Here is a 22,609-nt window from a genome sequence, read left to right as displayed (position 1 = left end):
TTTGGCAGACGGAGGAGTCTCACCAGTATTAACTCGAAACAAGTCGGACGGCGTAAATTTGGTGTTTTCCTCTTCATGGGAGACTTCACCGAGTTGGTGACAGTCCAAGACTTTGACTTCCATCGAGGGTAGCTTCTTGAACTTTGCCAACTTCTTTACTCTGTAGTTTCGCACGTCAGAACCATCTCAGTTATCGCTCCTCAATTTCTACGTCATGTGAGGGAATAAATGCGTGATATTCGAGAGTGAAATGCTTATCAGCAACAACGTTTGCGTTAGTCACGCAATTCGTTCGGTCTACGACTTGTAGATACGGAAGTGTATCTGACTAGATCTTTCATGATCTAAATCACATTCAGGCCTTTCCCATTTGGTTTTAGCCGGAAGGAAACAACCCACGGGCCAGATCCAGGATCATTTTCTGGATAGACTCTGACACGAGGAGCGGAGACAGTAGAGGGGGAAGGCGAGGAAGAGGGTTGAGTTATAACAGGAAAATCAGAAGGAGGAAGCGAAATCGAGGATGCGAAAAGAAGACTGAAAGTTTTGGAGGAATGGGAACGACCTCGTAGGGTGACCTAACTCGTCCCCGGAAGAGCTATCTTCCATTATAGTGACGCGTTTGAGTGCTTTCCCTGTTCCATTTTTCCCACATCACACATTTTGATATCGGAGATCTTCATATTTGAAGACCCCCTACCCCCTGCCATTATGTGAAACTTTAACAAACAAGATGATATGTGAATCTGCAAATAAACAAGATCATAATAACGACATTGACTCAAGGAACCCATGGAAAGGACTTTCGGTATATAATAAAGGACAGTTTGTTACGGTTTGATTTTGGTATTACGAAAATGATGCATTGTTGATGAACGAATACCCCAAACAGTTTGAGTATGTCATACTACAGGGATTACAGGGAATACATTCTGTTCGACCGTGAAAATAGATGGCGTTCTTTCTGATTAATATCCTCATGATCTATGCCACTCATTATTATTCGGCATATGAAATAAATATTAGATTCAATGGTAGCATTTATATAATTCGTCATAAATATTACTGCTACCGACGTCACTGGCAAGTAATAGTGAAATTACCCAATTTGTTGTGCTGCCTGCACATATCGTGCTTTGTTATGAGGACGACGATTGTAAAATTTAGGTTTCTTTTCGGTTGTTCCAGTCAGTTCTTCCATTTCTTGTTTTACTTTTAACTTATGTTTTTTTCCGTACCAATGCTGGGCAAATAGTTTTTCATCAGCCAAAATGGAGTTGCACGTTTTACAATAGTATTTTCCGGATGGCATACGGTATAGTGACCAATCGTTCTGTTGTGGCGGTTTGTTAAGTATTGATAGTATATTTTCAGTGGCGCTCACTCCAGTAGCGCTCGGCGGAGGCATCCGCCCGATAGCTTTCAACTTTTTCAAATGCTTAATTCCTTTGAGATGTGTTTCCATAACAGTAGCTGATGTGACCGCGATCTGACAAACCTTGCAAAAAATTCCACTTTCATCAACACAATCTGTGCTCTCCTTTCTCTGAATTTCGGCTTCAACCGTTTGGGGGGTTGGAAAAACGACCTTCTCGGGCTGTATGCTTGTAGGAACATACGACGGTATTGAAGCTTGAACAAAGGTTTGCGCTAACGGCGGGACATACGACGCGATCTCTGGCACTGAAGACGTTGATACTGGAGCGGTGTTACCCGATAAATCACCAACAAGTTCCTTAACACCTGGTGGAGGCGATGGAGGCGGTTCTAGACGCATCCGCTTTGCATCCTTAACGGTGTAACGAGTCTTCTGCTTAGCGAAAGCTTGACCGATTCCAAAACGCTCTGGATTCTCATCGGTACCGGTGATGCTGTTTTAATGGGGAAAAAAATATACGAATAATGAAACATGTAGAGAATATTGATATGTATTTTAACAGAATCATTGACATGCCTCGCTCTTATACATGGAAAACAAACTCAACGCGCGCTTTCTTCTAAAATAATTAATAGAAGGACAAATCAATTACTGTTACGTACTACATATCAATATTTGCTGCTAGTAAATAGCATTTCATAAACACTCGAGCGCCACGTCGAATATTCGAAGCGCAATATTTTTAAACGTAAAATTACCAATCCAAGCGATGCTCCATCTTCAACGCTTCAGCCAATCGCTTGCATTTTGGGGCACCACACTGAAAATCAGGATAGGAAAATGTGTAAGAAAAACACTTGCCTGCTCGAGCAAAGCATGAAGCCATCACCGATTCAGCCACACACAAATGGTCATCCGAAATTCGCATTTTTGTTTGTCAGCTTCCGATCGATATAGACTTGAACACACACACTCGTGCGAAAGGATCGAGGAGCTCTCTCTAAACAAAAATCAACGATAACGTTGTGAAAAACCAGCTTTGGCTTCTGCGGAAAGGCACGCCTGGATTGATGGTACATTTTATTCCGTTAGGCATTCCATGAGCCGAATAACCGAATACTTACCACGCTCAACGAGAATTCAAGTTCAAATAAAATGTATCGCTTAACCCAGGAGTCGACCTAGTTTATAACGCGGCTGTTTCGACTGAATCAAAATTGTACATCATAGATTCGATATTTTATCTCGTTTCGATCACACAAACCAACAATAAGCATGCACTTATTCGAAAAAATCTCATTAGACTGACAATTGAAATATATTAAGAATAGACTCGCCCCAAAGCGTTTATTAACTTCTTTCACGGAAAGATGTTGTGATTTTGTATTCTGTTGTTCAACCCTTTACCTAATATAGCCATCACTTGAGACAGTCAGTTGAAAATTTATAACTAGAGAACAGAATGAGATATAAAGCTAATTGTTTCCAACAGAGTCGGAAACGCTTGAACAAATCATCGATCGCTGCACCGATTATTACAAGTGGAAGTTCTCGAAAAAAAAGGTGTTTTAGCATAACTATGTTTTATCAATACAGTAATCATTAAACTATCCATCTATAAAGTCGTGTACACCAGTGGTCAGATAACGTGGAAGCCATGACCTAAACAAAAGAGCATGAGCCTGTCACTCACTGACAAATTTCGGGAAGCCCTATATATTTACTATGGAATTAGCTTTTGCAAATAACAGGGGTTCTACTCTACTTGAAAATATATCTAGCCATAGCTCTCGAGGATTGCCTTCAGTTACAGAGCTTGCTCGATCAATTCATGAGTTGATGCCATCTGAATAATAAAATAATTAATATCACCAGAGCCCAACATTCTGGCGAAACATGAAAATCGCTTAGCTTCGACTAGAACTACTTCGGCATTTGCCGTCGACATGACATGAATTGGCTAGGAATGAATTGACAAGCGTTAAGAGCGAGGATGACTGATGAACTATTCTAGTAAATGGTTGTTCTAATTGACGTGACGAATAAATACAAATATGCCTCTTCTTTTAACCTGACTTCAGTCCACCACTACTGCTCCACCCTGACATGTATCTCGTTGCCCGCGTACGCAATCTTATTTTAACGTCCATATAAATTGAAACTTGATTTCTGATGCAAAAAAAAATAGTTACACTATTAATGGACGGCTCCATTGCTTACCCACCGTGAACTCAAACATCGATACTTGCACAACGTAAATCGCATTCCAGGTATATTACTTCCCGCTTTTTTCATGTAGCGATGCGCAAAGAAAAGCATCGAATTATTTCAACATGACAGTTGTACAGTGTTTTTAAAAATTAGCCTCTTTGTATTGGGGAGTGTGTGTATCACATAATCGATTGTGTCATTATGATACTTGGTATTTTATCTACGTTGATACATGCATACATGATACATGAAAGAGAGAAACGAATTCAGTCTGAGGGAGTCACTTCAATCTACCGTAAAGTCCATTTGACGTTGAAGAATGGAATAAACACGGAGCTTAGTTAGAACAGTTAACGGCGAGAGGTTCCAAATGACTGTCGATTCATATTGACGAAGAACTGGTGGAAGAAGCAAAAACAACATTGCAACATTGGTTACGCGTTCGCTTACTAAGCGATCAATCGTGAGTTCAAAACTCAGGGCCCTCAATTGACCATCTTTGTGTTATTATAGAATATATACGTCCAGGCAACAATCATAAGTTATGGAGATCGATTTACGGTCGGAGTTCTGGCCTCTCTCCATCCATACAAGCTCTGATTGCAACAACAAAAATGGAGGGGTTGTATCCGCTTTGCACGCTTAGGACGTAGTACTACGCAATCTTTTTTTTTTTTGACGTGGAACTATGTCTTTCATTAAGGGTGCCAAATCAGAAAACAGGTCACGTTTTTATGAGATAAAGTTAACGTTAATAACGAACGGATTTTGGCGATTAACATCCCAAACGAATCGACAATTCCCTAAGATTTGTTTGATATGCTATACATTACGATCTCCTACGTTTCCATTTCTCCATACATTTGTTCTGTTCATTTGTGTGCTTTCCCGAACAGAGCTGTCAAAAAACGAGCAACGAAGGGAAAACCATAAGATTTAAAGTACCCGTGAACAAAGAAGAAGAAGAATAAAGGGGAATTCTTGCCTAGAGTATTAAAAGTTCACGTTCTGTATTCAAGGCAATGAACATCGCTGGTTCTTCCTTGTTTTGCGTCATCACATGTCTTCGTTTCGGATTGAGCTGAGGACGCGACCAAATTACTCACGCGCTGATGTCTCTGGCATTGCAATCCTTACATCAAACTGACGTCATTGAATTAAGGTTTTAAGCTACACAACTGTGTGGGGAATCATCAAGCTAGTTCTGGAATTTTGTCAGTGATTTGGTTTCGCAAACTCTTTCCACAAAGGATGAGAGCTAAACTAATCTAGACCGGCAATATTAACAGGACAGGGGTACTGTTGAGAAGAGCGCAAAACGGAGATAAGTGTGTGTATATTTAATTTCTTCAAGCCATCAATATATGGATATTTGTATGCGTACGTGCGTGCTTCATAACCCGTACGTAAAAATAGTGCGACTTCGCTACGCTAAAATAATGATAATACCCACAGTCTTTTCCCAGTCTACTCCCGTGTGCATTGGCCCTGTCACGAAAAATTATTTGGGGAATACCAAACATCTTGAATGTCGTACAGGAATGTTAAGTTATTTGGGTTCGCGTGCCAATCGCAAAACTGCCTCCAACTAGGATTGCATTTGCGCTAATCTTGATCATAATAAAGCAATGCTACTATTTTCGAGGTTGTTGAGAATAACAGAAAGAGTTTATTTCGTTTATTTAGCCACCAAAAAAGTAAATTTCGTTCTGTAATTTTGTGTGTGATTTGGTTTCGCTTGCCAAATCTATAACGCAATGACCAGGAATCCAGTACAATTGTACCGAACTTATCTGACTTAATTGCCGTAAAAGGGAAATGCATTCCCAGACAATTTTTGAAGAGCACTTGAAGGCATTTAGGACTTTAAGTGCCGCTTGACTGTCAGAGAATATGCAGATGTTAGCATGTCTATACTTTCTTTTGAGACATTTAGACATTCTATTATTGAGACATTTAGACATTCTATTATTGCAGCTATTTCTGCCTGAAAAACTATTGGCCAGTTTCCCATAGCCACAGAGTTTTTTATTCTGGGACCATACACTCCAGCACCTGTTCTGATTCCTATTTTCGACCCATCAGTGTAGAACATGATTGAACCATTACGTACGTTGGGGCCATCTCCATCCCCTACTGAGCGAGAATGTTCGATCACTCTGTATGCAATGTCGTAATTGGTCCTAGGTTCCATCCAATCATTGTTCATCTCTGAGGCTGGTCCAATGGGTAAAAGATTCAGGATGCTCAAGTGACCAGTTTTGTTCCTCTCTAGTATTTTTTCCATCTTTTAAGCTGTAGTTCTTACCGTCTACTTCGATCTAATGCTTATTGTCGTGTTCTGCTACGATTTTCTGTGCTAGCGCTAGGTCGATGACCTTCACAAACGCACATCCAAGTACTCTACTTTGTTGAAGACGGAGAACCTGCTCGTATGACAGGCCCCACTCGGTAGCAACAACTTCGTGAAGCTCCTCAAAGGAAGGCTTCTCCGGCACGATCGCATAATCTATGCGAAACGTGTTTTCACGGTGAATACTCGTCGCGGCAAATACACGAAACAAAAGTATGTAACAATGAAAATCGATACGAGAAAAGAGAATATAGCTTGCGTGTGGCTTCTAGCGAGACGACACGTCTTAGAAGTTGAGCGCTGACTGACATCAGACGGATCAGACATAATTTGCAGTAAATTGAACGATTCTAGATAGTAAATTCTGAGAAAACGATATACATATAACGAATCTATAGAATACAATTTTGATTCAGTAAAAGTGTTTCAATGTACCCAGACATATAAATGAATCATCACAGTTCATCAAACAACAATAACTCCATACTAATATAGCATTATTTTCACTCATCCACATTATCACTTCAATAAATCATAATAATTATTGTGTTGATTGACATGGAAATAAATGTCCTCAACTGCAGGATAACATATCGAAATAATGGTTTATAACAACTTTTTACACAAGAACCCCGAATAAAATGACATTTAATATTATAAGGTAGATTAATGTATAAATATATACAGGGTGGGCCATTTAAAGTGGAAGCATCTGGCAACCCCATAACTTTTTACAGAGATGTCAGATTAACAAATGTCATACCGCGTTGGAAGCGTCATTTCAGTACAATTTTAACCATGGAACAATACACACCTAACAACGCGCTGAAATTGTTCAGCTGTACATTCAAAATAACTTGGCTTTTGGCAAAAAATCATAATGTCTGATGAGGCGCATTTCAACTTGAATGGAGGAGTGAATAAACAAAATTGTCGGTTTTATGCTACTGAAAACCCTCAATTCATCGAAACGCAACCTCTTTACGACCAAAAAGTTACTGTGTGGTGTGGCATTTATGCCGATAAAGTCATCGGCCCGTACTTCTTTGAAAACGAAAATGGAGCAACGGTAACCGTGAATGGGGAGCGTTATCGGACAATGATAACCGATTTTTTATTGCCATTTGTTCGTGAAAATGAATTGGACAATTACTGGTTCCAACAGGACGGCGCTACATGCCATACAGCGGCTGCCACCACCAAATTATTGCGCGAAATGTTCCCCGGAAGATTAATATCGAAAAACGGCGATTATGACTGGCCACCGAGATCACCTGATTTGACGCCTCCTGACTTTTTTATGGGATTTTAAAATCCAAGGTATACACTGGTAAACCAAGGACCCTGGCTGCGCTGAAAGACAATATCCGACAAGAAATTGCTGCCATATCGGCCGAAACATTGGGCAAAGTGATGGAAAATGCCGAAAAAAGGGCACATTTTGCGGTCAAGGCCAGAGGCGGTCATTTACGAGATATCATAATCAAAAAGTAGTTAGAACAAATCTCCTTGGACCAAAATAAATGAATTTCAAAAAAAAAATTTTTAAATTCCACTTCTTTACTTTGCTATTGCAAAAACAAATCCTTCCACTTTAAATGGCCCACCCTGTAGTTCTCGTATGGAGAATCATAACGATCACGTCGAATTCTCCCCCTAATCAAACTACAAACTTGCTATGTGAACATAGCCACAACGCAACAGAACCCTTGGATACTCACGCTCTTTTCCAGGTACCATCACTGTTGTAGAATCCTCTCCCAGCGGGGTTCTTCTTGCCACTGACCACCATCCGATGTCGTTTCCCAGTGTAGTGTTGATTGGCATGCTGAATAGACGTGAGAGACAAATCGCAAACTTCACATCGTAACGAGTTTGGTCCAACCGGCTCCACAGGTGGCGCGTTACGCCTGGCTCGATAGGGCATCGGGGTACCGGTCCGCTCGCACCAATCCTTCAACCATTGGATGATTTTCTTCTCATGCACCTTCGACTGATAGTGCACATTGGCAGAAATGTGTGAATTCATTTTGCACTTGCAGAGTCCACATTCTAATTCCTTGAAAAGTACTTTCATTTCCGCTGGGAACATAGCTTCATCGTCAGGGTTAGCTACAATATGGAAAAAAAATCTTTGGTTTATTCTCTTCGTAACATATTAACCACAGATGAACTCACAATAAAATATTGTCGTTGTATAGGCTTTCGACCTCTTGATAGATGCCTCTGATCTGTGCTTTAAAGTTGCAGAACTACGATAGTGGTCGTTTGCCTTATTATAAAAAGGATCAACATTTGCGAGCGGAGATGTAAAAACTGGCACCCCAACAGGCTGTTGAACAAAAGTGGTTGTAGTTGGATAAAAACTTGGAACTGGTGTAGGATTCGCGGCGTTTGTGTAAAATTCTTGGTATGATTTCTGCTGTTCATACTGTTCCAATTGCTTTTGGTAATTATTATGGGCATCAAGATATTGGTTATATGCGGCCTGCTGCTCCTCATAGCTGGTGAGAGTTGACTGCTGCCGCATATATTGGTCATACGCGGCCAGCTGCTGCTGGTATAATGTGTAAGCATTCTGATATGTGCGCCACTGTTCTACAGCATTGGCAGCTGATGCTGCCAGAGCAGCATCCGAATCTTCCTCGAGCCCCGGTTTTGTTGGTTCCTTGGGTGGATCCATAATAGCAAAATTTCACACAACTCTTTCTTCTTGATCAGAACATTTTCATTCTTCGCTCAAAATAGTTTAGTCACAAAGTTTTCCATTACATCAATGATGTAATTCCTATTTAATCTGAAATTTTCTTCCGATCTGAAGGTAATTCAAATCTAGCGTTATGGTTGGAAAACAGTGAAAACACAATGGCAAAGTTTGTCAGAGAAAAGTCAATCCTTTTTAGGACAGCGAAACAAAAAGGGCGTAGCACTCTGAAGTCAGCTTATAATTATTTTGAAACGGCTAGCATCTCATAACCAAAAAAACTTTTTGTACCCAGAAAAATACTTCGTTATACTTATGACAGACATACAGCTGTACTTGCGTTGTACTTCGAAAATTGTATGTCTGTCACCATGTACAGCGCTAGAACCATGCAAGCAACTCGGTACAATCGCTGTACCTGTACCGACCTATTTTACCGCTGTACATGGCTACAGTTGTACTGTGCGCAGCGCCATAGAAGGTTAGTGGTGGGTAGCATGAACAAAACGAATCAAAACATTTGGTATACATTCTTTTCAATGACTTTCTCTTAAGTTAATAACTCAGATTGGAAACTTGTTTGTTGTGTTTGATAGTTTAGACACTAAATAAAAACCTTTTTCATTGAAATATGTGGTGGAAATTGGAAAAATATCTGATTGTCAGTTTGACATACGGTACAATGTACAACCAAAGTATGTCTGTCATGGTACGATGGTACCTGTACAACGCTGTACACGTACAACGCAAGTACAGCTGTATGTCTGTCCCTGGTATTAATAAGATTGCTGTTGATTTAGGAATCAATAGTTCAGTGAATATTTTTTGACCAGTTCATCTATTCAAAATGTGGCTCCGTGACATCCGTGGCCTTAACCATTTGGTATGAATTTGGAATGCATTCAAGATGTATCATTACATTGGGGAAGATAAAATCCATTATTATTGCGTGAAATTCAAAACTTTATTCAAGATGTTTCAGATTGTTCGATTTGGATAAAATTTGCACCGTTTTATTGCCATTTTAAAGCTAGCTTCATAATGCCTCTCTCATAGAAGTCATAGTCCTTATTGGCGAAAAACTCTAGGAAGCGATTTTTACAAATTTCTCTTGATCCCAATTGATTATCACTCAAGAATGTTTACAATGCGAGAAAATTATAATTATTATTATTATGTTTGATTTATTTCGGCCGGCTTTAATCTTTTAGGTCATTCGCCGTCTCTCGAAAAAAAATGGTGTTACAAATGTATACAATACTACAAATAAACATAGTGGATAATGAACGACACATTACTCTTTCATTCAACATTTAAAATTAGGATGAAGCGAAGCAGCGCTTTTATAGAACAAGTTATTTTATCCGTTTGTCTACTCTTCCTTGTAGCCATTGTTTTCGCAAATCGTTATATTTCTGTCCGGCGTATGTGATGTTTCTAGAAAATCGCAAAGGAACAGTATGTTGTTCATTATGAGGATTAAGATGATACTCACACGAGCTATACTCAGGCTCCCCGCAGCACCTGCCGCCGGAGGCTCATCAGTTGAAGTCGGGACCTCTCCGGACAGGGATGCTACGGGCATCCCGGCATCCTTCAGAAACGTCAGAAGAACCTCCTCACGAACAGGATCATTGCTGAGAACATCCCTTATTGAAGTTGAGAGCTGGTAATGTTCTCGCAGGTCATGGTATTCCACGCAGTTGATTAGCATATGTTTGTTAATCTGGTGTCACATGTTGTACAAATTGGTGGATCACATCTGGTGATCGTGTGAGCGTGGGTCACCCTTGTGTGTCTCGCACCAACCTTGACAGGACCCTTTGTTCCCGTCTGTTGTCTCTATCGTTCCATCGGATCAATTCGCCTTTAACTTTGCTTAACAACCCGGTGGAGCTTCTCCAGTGTCGCGTGAAGTGAACGATAGCTTCGTTCTTAAAGTTTTTAAAAATGTCAGTCGCAGGAACGGTGTCTGTCGCGAATGTCTGTGCCGACCTACCAGCAGTCGCCAGTGTGTCCGCCCGCTCATTGCCATGAATATTGCTGTGACCGGGGACCCAACACAAAGTTGTCATCGATGCGCAGTTTACCACTATTGCCTGAATAAATGGATGCCGTGACTCTCCCGCTTCCAGGGCTGAGAGCACCGAGAGCGAATCGGTAAAAATGACCACTGGAATATTAGCTGGGAGTCGGCATATAGCATGCGCTATGGCCATCGCTTCCGCCGAAAAAATCGAGCACAACCTCGGCTGTTTGAGACATAGGCCACATCCGATGCCGCTGATTCCAATTCCAACTGAATCGTTGCACTTGGATCCGTCAGTGAACACTCGCATGTGGTGGGGGAATTTCATGTTCACAAGTTCCGCAAACTTTGCTGTTGCCACGCTAGAGCTGGGGTTGGCCCCTAGTGATGATGCCAAGTTTGGTGTCGATACTGAGTCTTCTTTCGAACCACGGTCGTTTCCATACGCGGTGCAACCGGACAAGCTTCGGAAAATCAGTTCCAGCGAAACTGCGATAAATCTCTTTAGTCACCTGGAGCAGCACACAATCGTTCCCTGTGGTTTTTCCAGATAACTGAGAGCACGTTTGATGACGGTGACTGCAACGATCCAGCGGAAAGGGAGAACCCCTGCCTCAACACAACCATCTGTTGTCAGAGTGGAGCAAGTACACTTATCAAGCCGCTTCTATTGATGCACGTTGCTTCCACCCCGTAGAATATGCGGCTATTGATGAGAGCTTTGCTAATATTCAGCCCGGTATGCCTGTTCCATCTGGATGGCGCGAGCTGATGGTGCGTAGCAGTCTTAAGCGGCTTTCGCATTCTTGTTTAATCCTGCGAAAGTGTGGTGTGAAAGAGAATTTTCGGTCGATGGTCACGCCAAGTATCTTAGGTTCACGCCTGAACGGGATGTTGACGTTTCCCAGTTTCACCGGAACACCAGTTGCCACATGGTTCAAGTTGCAGCAGTGGGTTATCGCACACTTCTCTGCAGCAATCGAGAAACCGACCGATTCAGCCCAGCGTCCAATCGCGTTCACCGCTGTTTGTAATTTCCTACGGACTGGACGAACACTTCTTCCAGACACAACAATGACGATGTCGTCCGCATAAACAAAGACGTACACGTTCCTTGGTAGACATTGGAACACGGAGTTGACACTAACCAAGAACAGTGTTACAGCCAGCGCGGACGCCTGAGCCAATTACCTCTACAAACTCGTCGGACTGGCATCCTCCAATTCCAACTCTGAACTTGCGGTCAGCTAGGTAATCCTTGAGGAATGAGCCGAGTCTACCTTTCACGCCCCAATCAAGAAGCTGACGAAGTACTCCCACACGCCAAACGGAATTGTATGCCTTTGCAATATCGAGGATGGCGATGTCGATGTGATGGCCTGAGTCGACGGCGCGCCAAATCGTATCACTTAGTGATCCCAGGTAACCACTAGTACCCAAACCCTGCCGAACAGCGAACTGCCGGTTGTCCAAATATTTGCCGTCTTCCAGGAACTGCATTAGTCTACGATTCACCATACGCTCCACGATTTTTCCTACACAAGGTAGTAGACTTATGGGGCGGAAATCGCTGGGGGACCTCGTCTGCGTTTTCTTGGGAACGGGAATGATTAATGCAGTTTTCCACTTCGTAGGGATTGTACCGTTGCTCCAAATCTGGTTGTATAGGTCCAGCAGAACCCTCTTTCCATCTATTGATAGGTGCTTTAAGAGATGATAGCTGACGTTGTCCATTCCCGGTGAGCTACATTTGGCCGTGGAAAGGGCGTAATGCAGCTCAGCTCCAGCGAATGGTCTGTTGTATACCTGCGCATAATCGGGCGGGAAGACGATCGATGGGATTTGTGATGACGACATTGTTTTCCACGATGGTGAAACCAGTGATTCTTCTTTTTCCGGATAGTGCATTCACTCTTCTCCAGAGCTCAACGGTCGATGATTCTGGGGAAATTCCGTCGAGAAATGCTTCCCAGCTATTCTTTTTAGCCACTGCTATGGCCGCCCTGGCCATGTTTCTCACCCTGCGAAACTCTTCCTATTTCGCAGCGTAATAGCGATGATTGGTCGGGATTCTGCGAAGAGCCCGAAGTGCCCTACGACGAGATTTGATGGCTGTTTCCACCTCTGGGCACCACCAGTGGACAGCTCTCTTCGGAGGGGATCCACTTGTGCGAGGAATATGGTCGCTCGCAGCGCGAACGATGATACTTTCGAACTCGTCAAATGAAATCCCTCGATCTATCTCACTCCGGGTCAGCTCGTTTGCTATTTCACGTTCATAACCATTCCAGTCGGCCTTTTCGTATATCCACCTACGTCTCCGGGTGGTGGCTGGGGGGCAACTGCCATGACCCACCATTATAGGATAGTGATCACTGTGGCACTTATCTGATAACGTTGACCAGCTGAGAGAATCAACTATTTGGTGGGAGGAGATGGAGAGGTCAATGGCTGATGTTGTTCGACCTCGTGAGAAGGTGATACTGCCGTCATTCAGAATTATCGCGTTTCGGCTCTCCACAATATCCGCGATTTCCAATCCCCTTCGGCTGTCTCTAGCAGATCCCCATAGTGTATGGTGTGCATTAAAATCTCCCAGGAACAAGAATGGTGAGTTGATCTGGTCTATCAAGTGGCTAAGCATGGTACAGAAATTAGGTTGGTTTTGCGGTACGTAGATTGATACAACCGTAATGGCTGCCGGAAACAAGATCTTCCTAGCAACTGCAATCAATTCTGTGTCCAGAGGTACAGGGGTGGACGGAATATCAGAACGGACCGCAATACCAGCAGTCTGGAAAATATTCTCCCCGATTGCTGCCTCCCACGAATAGCGGTTACTGAACCAACTCGACGGGTTCGTATCACCACGAATATGTGTCTCTTGCAGGGCCAAACAAACCGGATCTGTACGTGCAATGATGCTCTGCAAGTTATTACGAAGGCCATTCAGAGAAACGTAAGCAGAGGCAGTGGACGTGTTCGAGTTATGAGAAAGGGAGAAACTTACCTCATCATTTAAACACGGTACTTCCCCGGACAGGGATGCTGCGGGGGCGGGTGTTGCGTGTGTTTTGTGTGTTTTCGTTTCGCTTATTCTTTCCTCTCTGCTACATCGGATCAACGGATGGAAGCAAGGCGGGTAGTGAAGATCGACGAGTGGTATCAGTGAGTCTGCTGACATCGACTCTGTTACACTGGCGAATGCTGCTGCTTGTGAAGGTACTGAAAGCAAGCAGGCAGAGATACCAGTTGTGTTCGCGAAGGTATTTATAGATGAACTTACCCGAGAACAACCCGGGTTCCCCGCAGCACCTGCCGCTGGAGGCTCATCGTTAGAAATCGGAACTTCCCCTGCCGGGGCGGGCGTTATGAAGACTACAGTTGATGTTTCTCCTTGAGTTGAAATTGTTGTTGTTGTTGGATCGTGCGTTAAGTTGAGACTTACTGTTCTAAGTTGCGGTACTCTAGTTGGATATTGCGATATTCGATGGCCGGCCACAGAGGAGATTTCACCATCAACGGGTTGAAGCAAGACGTCCCGGAAGGATTCACCTTCCTGCTGCGCTTCTCTAAGAAGTGAGGATGGTACTTCACATTCCCATCTCTCAAACCGGTTGATCGTGTTGTTTTTTTGCATGCTTATGTTGGTTGTAGTGTGTGACTTGGGCTTTGGCGTAGGTTTATTGTTGTTTTGATTTCGCATTATTGGACCGATTAGGTGTTTTAAACGAATCTTGGCTGGTTTCGGAATCGGTGAGGTCCACCTCTTCTACTGTGATGTTATTAGCTGCTTGTCTAGTCATGATTGGGCTTCTTGAGTTGTTTGATAGTTTTTTTGGAGGTGGTGACATGCCTGTAGTTTGTTGTTGCGAATATGAATGGTGATCATTTGTTCCTCGTTTCGTTTTTTTTTTCTCGTTCCTTCGGGTTCTGGCTCACTTGTCTGTGAGTTCGACCGAGATCTACCTTGAAGCGACGTGCCGATGATTTTTTTCATTTTTCACATTGCACTTCAAGCTTTTCGGTTCTCGTGTCTCTTTCTCGGATTAGTTGTAGTAACTCGTTGATTTTGTCGTCCTTCTCCTTATTTTGTTCGATAATAGTGTTCATTTTCTCCTCCACTGCTATTCTATGTTCCAGTTCCTTTTCGAGTTTAGAGATTTCCGCTTGTTTTTCTTTCACTTGGTTTGACAGGGCATTAAATCTGGCATGATCGAGTCGAGGTTGAGCAGCAGCCTGTGCATAACTCCCATATCCAGCTGCTACATGTTTTCTCGCATCAACATACGAGAGATTGCAATCAATCTTCGTACGGATCACTGCCACTTCAGTTTTGTAAAGCTCACATTGACGGCTGCTAGGTCGGTGATCGCCTTTACAGTTTCGGCAGAATGGTTGTTCTTCGCATGTTTCTCTCTCTAGATCGAACGAAGATATTACACAGCGGCTGATGTTCAATGTTGGGTGTAATTCGATCGATACTTCAGTTCCATCAATAAGTTGAGACATTTTTAGTCATTTTTCAACCTGGGTTGCATCTCTCGTTCTCAAGACATATCGGGTACATTTTGCTTCGCTTTTTGCATTCTCTATCGTTCCGACGATTTTTTCGATGCTCTTCCCTATTATAAACGGGTTACTTGGTAGTTTTGTTCCGTTTTTCCCCGTAAGAAGAAGGGTGGTAACAGCTCCGAACTCATTCCTTGATCCTCCGGGATCATCCCCGCTCCTACATGCCATGCGCTTCTACACTAAACTATTTTGGGTTCGTCGCTTACTGATGACTCACTATAATCGATAGAGAAAATTGATGGAGACACTTGGTTTTTATCACACACTAATTTTGAATTTTCAAATTCAATGGAGACGCGAAACACTAAGGTAACTCTCTCTTGTCCTTGGCCCCTGTTACTTCGGTATTTAAAGTAAGACGGTAGCAATAATATTATTCACGTGTTTCGTGAAAATGAATCCATATACGATATCGCCGGGTGGCGGAGCACTAACTTCCGATATCTCGGGTGGCTAAGCCCGACTTATGAAAATTAAATCGATGTACACCTTTTGGCTTGGAATAGTTTAGCAGAACGACAGATTGGTTTGGAGGCTCTACACGAACTGCGAATGCGAGAAAAGGTGGTAATCGTTTGGTGCCAAGTCCGGACTATACGATGGGTGCCATCAAACTTCCCAGCTCAGCTCTCGGAGTTCCTGAAGAGTTACTACAAACGTGTGTAGCCTTGCATTGTTCTGATGGTAAACAACACCTCTTATGTTGGTCAATTTGCTAGCTTCAGATGGTCCAGTTGATGACAGTAAAAATATGAATTTAGACTTTGGCCATACGGAAGCAGCTCATAATCAATTATTCCTTTCAAGTCTCACCAAATACACAGTAGAGCCTTCCCATGTGACCCATTCCTCATCCCCAGTCACCATCTGTTTAAGGAATGTGTCGATTTCATTCCGTTTGCCCAAGGCTTCGTAAATGGAAATTCGATCTATCATGTTTTGGTGTTAATTGGTGTGACACCCAAACCAACAAACACAACTTCTTTTTAAATCCAGCAAGTCGTTCGGAACTGTTTTATGGTCGATTTTTAGCTCCTAGGTGATGCTACGAATACTAACATGCCGGTCAGCTTCGATTATTTCTGTGAGTTCATCTACATTGGAAATAATGTATTTATTTTTCCCCAACCTAATGTTGAGCATAGAAATCATAGAAAGCATAGAAATGTGTGATTACAAATCGAGAGATGGCGTCGACCGGACAACATAGCAAGCGTTCGCACCCGATGCGATGTAACGGAAACGCGGCATTCTGAGGTCAGTTTAACTATAACTCACGCTTTATCCTAAAATAAAACCGGAGAGGCCTAAACATGATTTTTCGAGTTCAAAAATATATGAATTTTGAAATTATGTTTCTTACATCCCATTGGATGATTGTCACGATCTTCATTGCACTTCAGAAAACCTTCGAACAACTCATGAATCCATTTTACCCATCGCAACAAGTGAACATTTCTTATATATAGCGAATAGCAAAAATGACGTCGACCTAATGGTCACAATGGATTCTTAGGGTGCTCGTACACTGTTTGATCGAAGCCAAATATTTGACTCTTTTTGACAGATAAAATTTGACCAACGTGTACTGGTCAAATATATTCGACACAAAACACGAAAAGCAGTTATTGCATGCATAAATTATTCTTTCGGTTTGTTCTTCGAACCTTTCATGGTTAGGTTAACCTAAATATTCCAGTATTCCAGTATTTTTCCATTTTGATGTTTGACATTGTTTTCCATGTTTATGTTTTTACATATTTCAAACCAAACTTTATCTGTCAAAAAATGTCAAATGTTTGACCTCCGAACAAACAGTGTACGGCCACCTTTATTAACGCGCCTTTTTACGTGATTTTACACGATATTTTAGGCGATTTTCTTGAAATTTTCGTGATTTGGCACTGTCTAATCGGTGCCCCTTGGGAAGAGAAATCCTGTGAATGTGACTGGGACGCGCCGATGACGGGGAGATCATTTTTTATCCGATTCGTTCAAAATTATACGATTTTTTACACGTTTTTTTGTGCAGAGGCTTCAATCCTTTCATTACGGCAGTGTGCTCCGCCAAAGTGGTACCCCTGTACGGAGCACTACGCCGAGAAGTATGCACATCGCGCTGGTGTGATCGTAGAGCAGTATGAATTTCATGTCGTCTCGTACACTAAGACGCTCGTACACACAGCTCGTCGCGCGTCTATAAACGATGCTCGTAACGAAAGGGTTAATCGCATAAGAAGTATCCAGCGTACTGCATATTTAAATAAAAAAAAACACTGCAAGGCAACAATACGAAAGATAACCAAGTGCCTGTGCAAACAATAAAATTGCTATCTATAATTGAAAATAATCTTCATATGTTTGAAGTTTAGGCATTCAAGAATACGCCCTAGAAAGAACTTTATGAATATACCATTATTTACCGAGTTTTAGCCATTTTGGTGATGCGGTGTCTAATCTAGTACAGCCATAACAATTATCTTCAAACACGTTTTTCTCTGAACTAGTTTTTTCATATCTCAAGTTCTACTAAACCAATTTGTGTCGAATTCATACTAATATAATTTGTATGCATCTCTCTATGGCATGAAACAATAAAAAAAACATGATTTTTAAATTTTACCGTTTTAAACAGCATTTTGTTTTCTTCAAACGGCCGCTATTTTGTCAAAAAAATGTTTGTGCGAATGAAATTTCTGTTGTCTCATGCGTTGAAGAGATGTATAATGGATATTTATTTCCATATGACATAACAATTTGAGATATCGTGTATGCCAACATGGCAGAAGTAGAAGTAGCCGTACACTGTTTGCCCGGAGGTCAAATATTTGATATTTTCTAACAGATAAAGTTTGGTTTGAGTTTCGTACAAACAACATTTTGTTTGCCATTCTTCAATTTTCAACAGTTGCAAACAATGTCAAACATCGAACTTGAAAAATGATCGACTGAAACATTTAAGGTAACCGAACAATGTACCGACAGGTTCGAAGAACAGACCGGAAAAATATAATTCCAATAATTGAATATTTGCTTGTCGTGTTTTGTGTCAAATATATTTGATCAGTTCATGTTGACCAATTTTTATCTTTCAAAAAGAGTCAAATATTTGGCTTCGGTTCAACAGTGTATGAGCACCCTGAGAATATTCAAGAACCTCCATGGCCGAGGTGACAATGGATCGGAGTACGCACGAAAATTTGATTGTACGATAACTGACGAAGAGAATCAAACAATGTTGTTTACTAGAAGCTGGCGAATTCGAACAAAGCAAGGGAAGTACAATACAATTCTATGTAGTTGTTTACTCCTCACGATTGCATGCGTTTCGTGTATCTTCAGAAATATGGAGAAAACAAAATCCTTTTTTAAAATTTCTATACTAGAACCCCCCTCAAATATTCCATCAAAATAGTTTGTGCCACGCATCACTAAACGCACCCCCCAATTGCCGCCTCACATCTCGTTTATGCCTTTCGTGATGGCCGTTCCCAGCTGTCAAATACCACTATTCTTCCATCTTCCCTTCAAACTTGAGTAAGTCGAACGGCGAACAAAGACTTATCTCCCGTTTTTAAATTGCAAATCATAAGAGAATGTGATTTCGCACTATTTTTCGTTCTCCAATGTGCTGAACTTAATGCTAAAATGAGTGTCGTTTGTGCAATGTGTTTCTGAAAACGAGTGTTCCGGTTTTATGTAGTAATAAGAGGCTCGTTTTTGCCTTCCTGCTTCGAACAGTGGTGGGAGAGCGGATGAAAATTGTGCAAGAAGTGCAAGTGTAGTCGGGTAGCACAAGCACAGAAGTTCAAGGGTGCATAAGTGAGGAGGCTGAAAAAAATGTCCAGTCGTGTACGCAAGCAAAGCGAGCCGATGAAGGCGTTCGTTCCGGTAAGCTCACTGTTGGTTCGCGGCACTGGCTCCCTGCACAGTACGGCTTCCGGTGGTGGCGGCGGCGGCGGAATTGGATACAAATCGCTTTCCGCTACACTCTCGCCCCCGGTTAGACATATTTCACCGGAACATGCCGTCTCCGGCAATCGCAGTCCTGGAGCGCTCACTTACAAAGGTATCCTTACTTCAGTTTTTATTGATATTGCTATCCTACTAGTACATTCATCAGTGGATGAGCTGATTTTTCGGGAGATGTTGATAAAAATGTTCGCAATGTTTTTTTGGATAACAACAACGATTAGCCGATCATGTTAATTAGTTCCAGACCGTGATGAGGGAAAGTTTGAAACTCGACGTGATTCATATTCTAACTTGAAGGAATTATTTCATTACCATCATTACCATTTCATCAATTATGTGTTTGTTTGTAGAAGCACCTAATTATAAATTAGAGAGAGCAAATCTTAACATTGAACCTAGAATGAAAAGGTTTCTTAAATTCGATACACATATTCTGCCGTTCTACGCATATTTGCTTCATGTTACTTTTTGACAATTTGAACTTTTCTTCATAGAACGATGTTGTTATACCTAATCTTCTGGAAAAACACAAAAAAAAGTTATTGTTTGTTCCCAGCTTTTGAAAAAACAACACCAAGCTCACTTGTCCCATGTTGATATTCTAGGCATAAGGCGTCGTGCACGAATTACGTAACGCTAAAAAAACGGATTTCGGATCTCCTCCCCTCCTTTGCGTAACGCAATTTTCTATCTCCAATACACAGTAAGTAACGGATCGCCGACCCCCCTCCCCCCCCCCTTCTCGCGTTACGTAATTTGTGCACGATGCCTAACTGTCTCGCCATGTATTTTTGTAAATCCATAATTCGGAATGACAAAGGATTAGTGTTGAATTTGGATCCCAAACTCGTTAGTATAATCCCTATCAGATTAGAAGACACGAAGCAAGTTTTCAAATGTCAAAACTTGAATGAAAATTTTTACATCATGTTATTTAATTGCTTGAAACACGTATTCCTGACTTTTATTTAACCACTTGTCTATACATTTCCAACATTGTTACTGAAACTTTTCATTATAATATAAAGTTGTCTTCAAAAACAATGTTCGTACAAGATTTTTTTAATATTTGCAAAAAAAGGTGTTTTTCATTTAAATAGAATACTAATTTGGTACGGGAATGTTAATTTTCATTCATAATTTTAATTTAAAAAACACGAATAAATAAATCGGTTCAAGTACAAAAATTGAATGCCACGCTAATGCACTCATTTCTGGTTTGAAAGAACGAACTAATTCTCAAAAAAAAAAAGTTTACCAGAACACGTGTACACCTTGTTAGTGAATGGCTAATAACAATGAGATTTATATTCTGCAAAGGTGTTGCAGATCACTCCCTTTTTCGTAAAACGTGAAAACATCGTTCAACATAATCTTTCGGAAAACACAAAAAACCTATTATTTGTTCCCAGTATTTAAAAAAAATGTAAGGGCTTGTATCTAGGACACGACCGCATATTTTCGACGTAGAACTACGCAATTATATTATGCAATCCATTTATTTACCACTTCGAATATTATTTTAGAATGCAAAAAATTTTTGTAATAGATTATGTTCTTCGTTACAAATAAATTTGATGAACGTCCTTTTACGTTCGATATGATGCCTCCGTCTACCAAAATATGTGAACAGAAGAGTTGTTAAACGATCATTGTATTTTACATTTCCCTCTGAAACTATTGCAAATCTCATGTTAACGTAGTTCTCGAACCGCGAAAGTTCATTCACCTCTGGTATCTAAAACGACGATTTTTCCAGGATTCTCAGATTAAAAGTACGTTTTAGGGAAATATATTTGGATTGGATTTGAACTCTGTGTTAGGCAAACACATTTCATTCGAAACAAGAATGCTCCCGACTTGCATGTATTTGCAATGCCGATTTCCCCAGGCACCTTGGTTCTGAAGTCTGTTAGGGGAACACATTTCAGTCGGAACAAAAATATCCCCGACCTGCATGAATTTGTATTACCAATTCCCCCAGACATCTTAATTCTGCGTTAGGGAAACACATTTCAGTCGGAACAAAAATACCCCCCGATCTGCATGAATTTACCAATTTCCCCAAGCAACTTGATTCTGAAGTCTGTGTCAGGGAAACGCATTTCAATCGGAACAAAAATGCCCCCGACTTGCATGAATTTGCAATGCCGATTTCCTTCAGGCACCTTGGTTTTCAAATCTCTGTTAGGGAACACATTTCGCTGGGAACAAAAACTCCCCCTACTTTCATGTGTTTGCGATTTCTCAATGTCGATTTGACCCAAGGCTGCTTAGTTTAGATGGCTGTGTTGGGGAAATCGTAAATCGGGCCAATCGAAACGAGGCAGTTAGGGCGTTTAGATAACGCTTGACATTTTACAGTTATTCAATTGTTCATCTCATGAAAAATAACATTTTGTTAATTGTGATAGAAACCAAAATCCGGATTTTGAGCGTTACGTAATTTGTGCACGACGCCTTAGTCGTTGATAATAAATATAGTCTCAATCGCAAATCGCAAATAGATGTTTGTATTCCCTGAAGAATGAGAAATTCTAATTCCATTTTTTCCCTCCAGTATAACAACCCAATATTCAGTTTTATGGACACCAATTATCAAACGATTATTTTTGTAGCTTTTTCTTGGGGACTAGCAATGGCCAATGCTCATCCCACCAGACCCTAGACAGTTCCCCTTTACCAGTGCAAGCCACAAAAACGATCTATGACGATAGAATTTAGAAATAGATGTTTGTATTTCCTGAAGAATGAGAAATTATGGGCCCTATTCCAGAAAACGAGACGAGCAGACGAGCGCTCGTCTCGTTTGTTTTCATATTCCAGAAGCCGAGCTCGACTAAAAACGGACGAGCAGCTCGTCTGGTTCGACGACCGTTTGGCCGCGCTCGTCAATGAATCAGTCGAATCGTCCAGTATGTTTGATGTGTTTGTTAACCTTGTTGATTGAAAGCATCGGTATTCTTCTGCTCCGCCTTTATCTTCAAAAATGGTTTCACGGCTAAACTACAGGGTTTACCAACTTTAAATTCCGAAAGTAAATTGAAATAAAACACACTTAGAATTCGAATTTCGATGAAACTTTTATTTCAAATTAAAGTTTGGTTTATGCATTTATGTGTGAAATACAACTCAATGAAATCATTCAAATGTCCACCTAGGGCTTCCTCGTACACCTTGATCCGGAACAGGTAATTTTCGATGACTTTTCGGCACATATGGGGCGGTATCTCGGTCATAACTTCACGAATGTTGTCTTTCAAATGTTCAAGAGTTTGCGGAGAGTTGGCATAGACACGGTCTTTCGCATAACCCCACAAAAAACAGGAAGCGGGTTATATCTATGGTATAACCGCAAGGGTGACGTAGGACTATCGTTGATTT

At 41.3% G+C, this 22,609-nt stretch overlaps 2 protein-coding genes across 2 annotated transcripts in view; one reads left to right on the top strand and one right to left on the bottom strand.

Moving 5' to 3' along the window:
• Nucleotides 1-982: 982 nt before the first annotated feature.
• LOC129769916 (zinc finger RNA-binding protein-like) lies at nt 983-8,818 on the bottom strand. Its single transcript, XM_055772454.1, has 3 exons — nt 8,121-8,818; nt 7,664-8,054; nt 983-1,871 (listed from the first exon to the last, which is right to left on the bottom strand). The coding sequence occupies exons 1-3, from the start codon at nt 8,623-8,625 to the stop codon at nt 1,100-1,102; spliced, it is 1,668 nt and encodes a 555-aa protein (XP_055628429.1). The 5' UTR covers nt 8,626-8,818; the 3' UTR covers nt 983-1,099.
• A 9,962-nt stretch (nt 8,819-18,780) lies between these two features.
• The window catches only part of LOC129764640 (protein FAM117B-like), a 46,619-nt gene continuing 42,790 nt past the window's right edge, over nt 18,781-22,609 (top strand). The window contains exon 1 of the mRNA XM_055763908.1: nt 18,781-19,319. Within this exon, the coding sequence (XP_055619883.1) occupies nt 19,091-19,319 (229 nt within the window). The 5' untranslated portion in view covers nt 18,781-19,090. The remainder of the gene's footprint in view (nt 19,320-22,609) is intronic.

Source organism: Toxorhynchites rutilus, chromosome 2, assembly GCF_029784135.1.
Source record: "Toxorhynchites rutilus septentrionalis strain SRP chromosome 2, ASM2978413v1, whole genome shotgun sequence".
Taxonomy (NCBI): Eukaryota; Metazoa; Arthropoda; class Insecta; order Diptera; family Culicidae; genus Toxorhynchites; species Toxorhynchites rutilus.
The sequence above is the reverse complement of the archived record's forward strand: the minus strand, read 5'-3'. Positions and strand labels throughout refer to the sequence as shown.

Coding starts and splice junctions, on each gene's coding strand:
- LOC129769916 (XM_055772454.1), bottom strand. CDS start 8,625: ATGGATCCACCCAAGGAACCAACAAAACCGGGGCTCGAGGAAGATTCG. Junction 8,055..8,120: donor TACAACGACAATATTTTATT/GTGAGTTCATCT, acceptor TCCATATTGTAG/CTAACCCTGACGATGAAGCT. Junction 1,872..7,663: donor GATGGTACCTGGAAAAGAGC/GTGAGTATCCAA, acceptor CCATTAAAACAG/CATCACCGGTACCGATGAGA.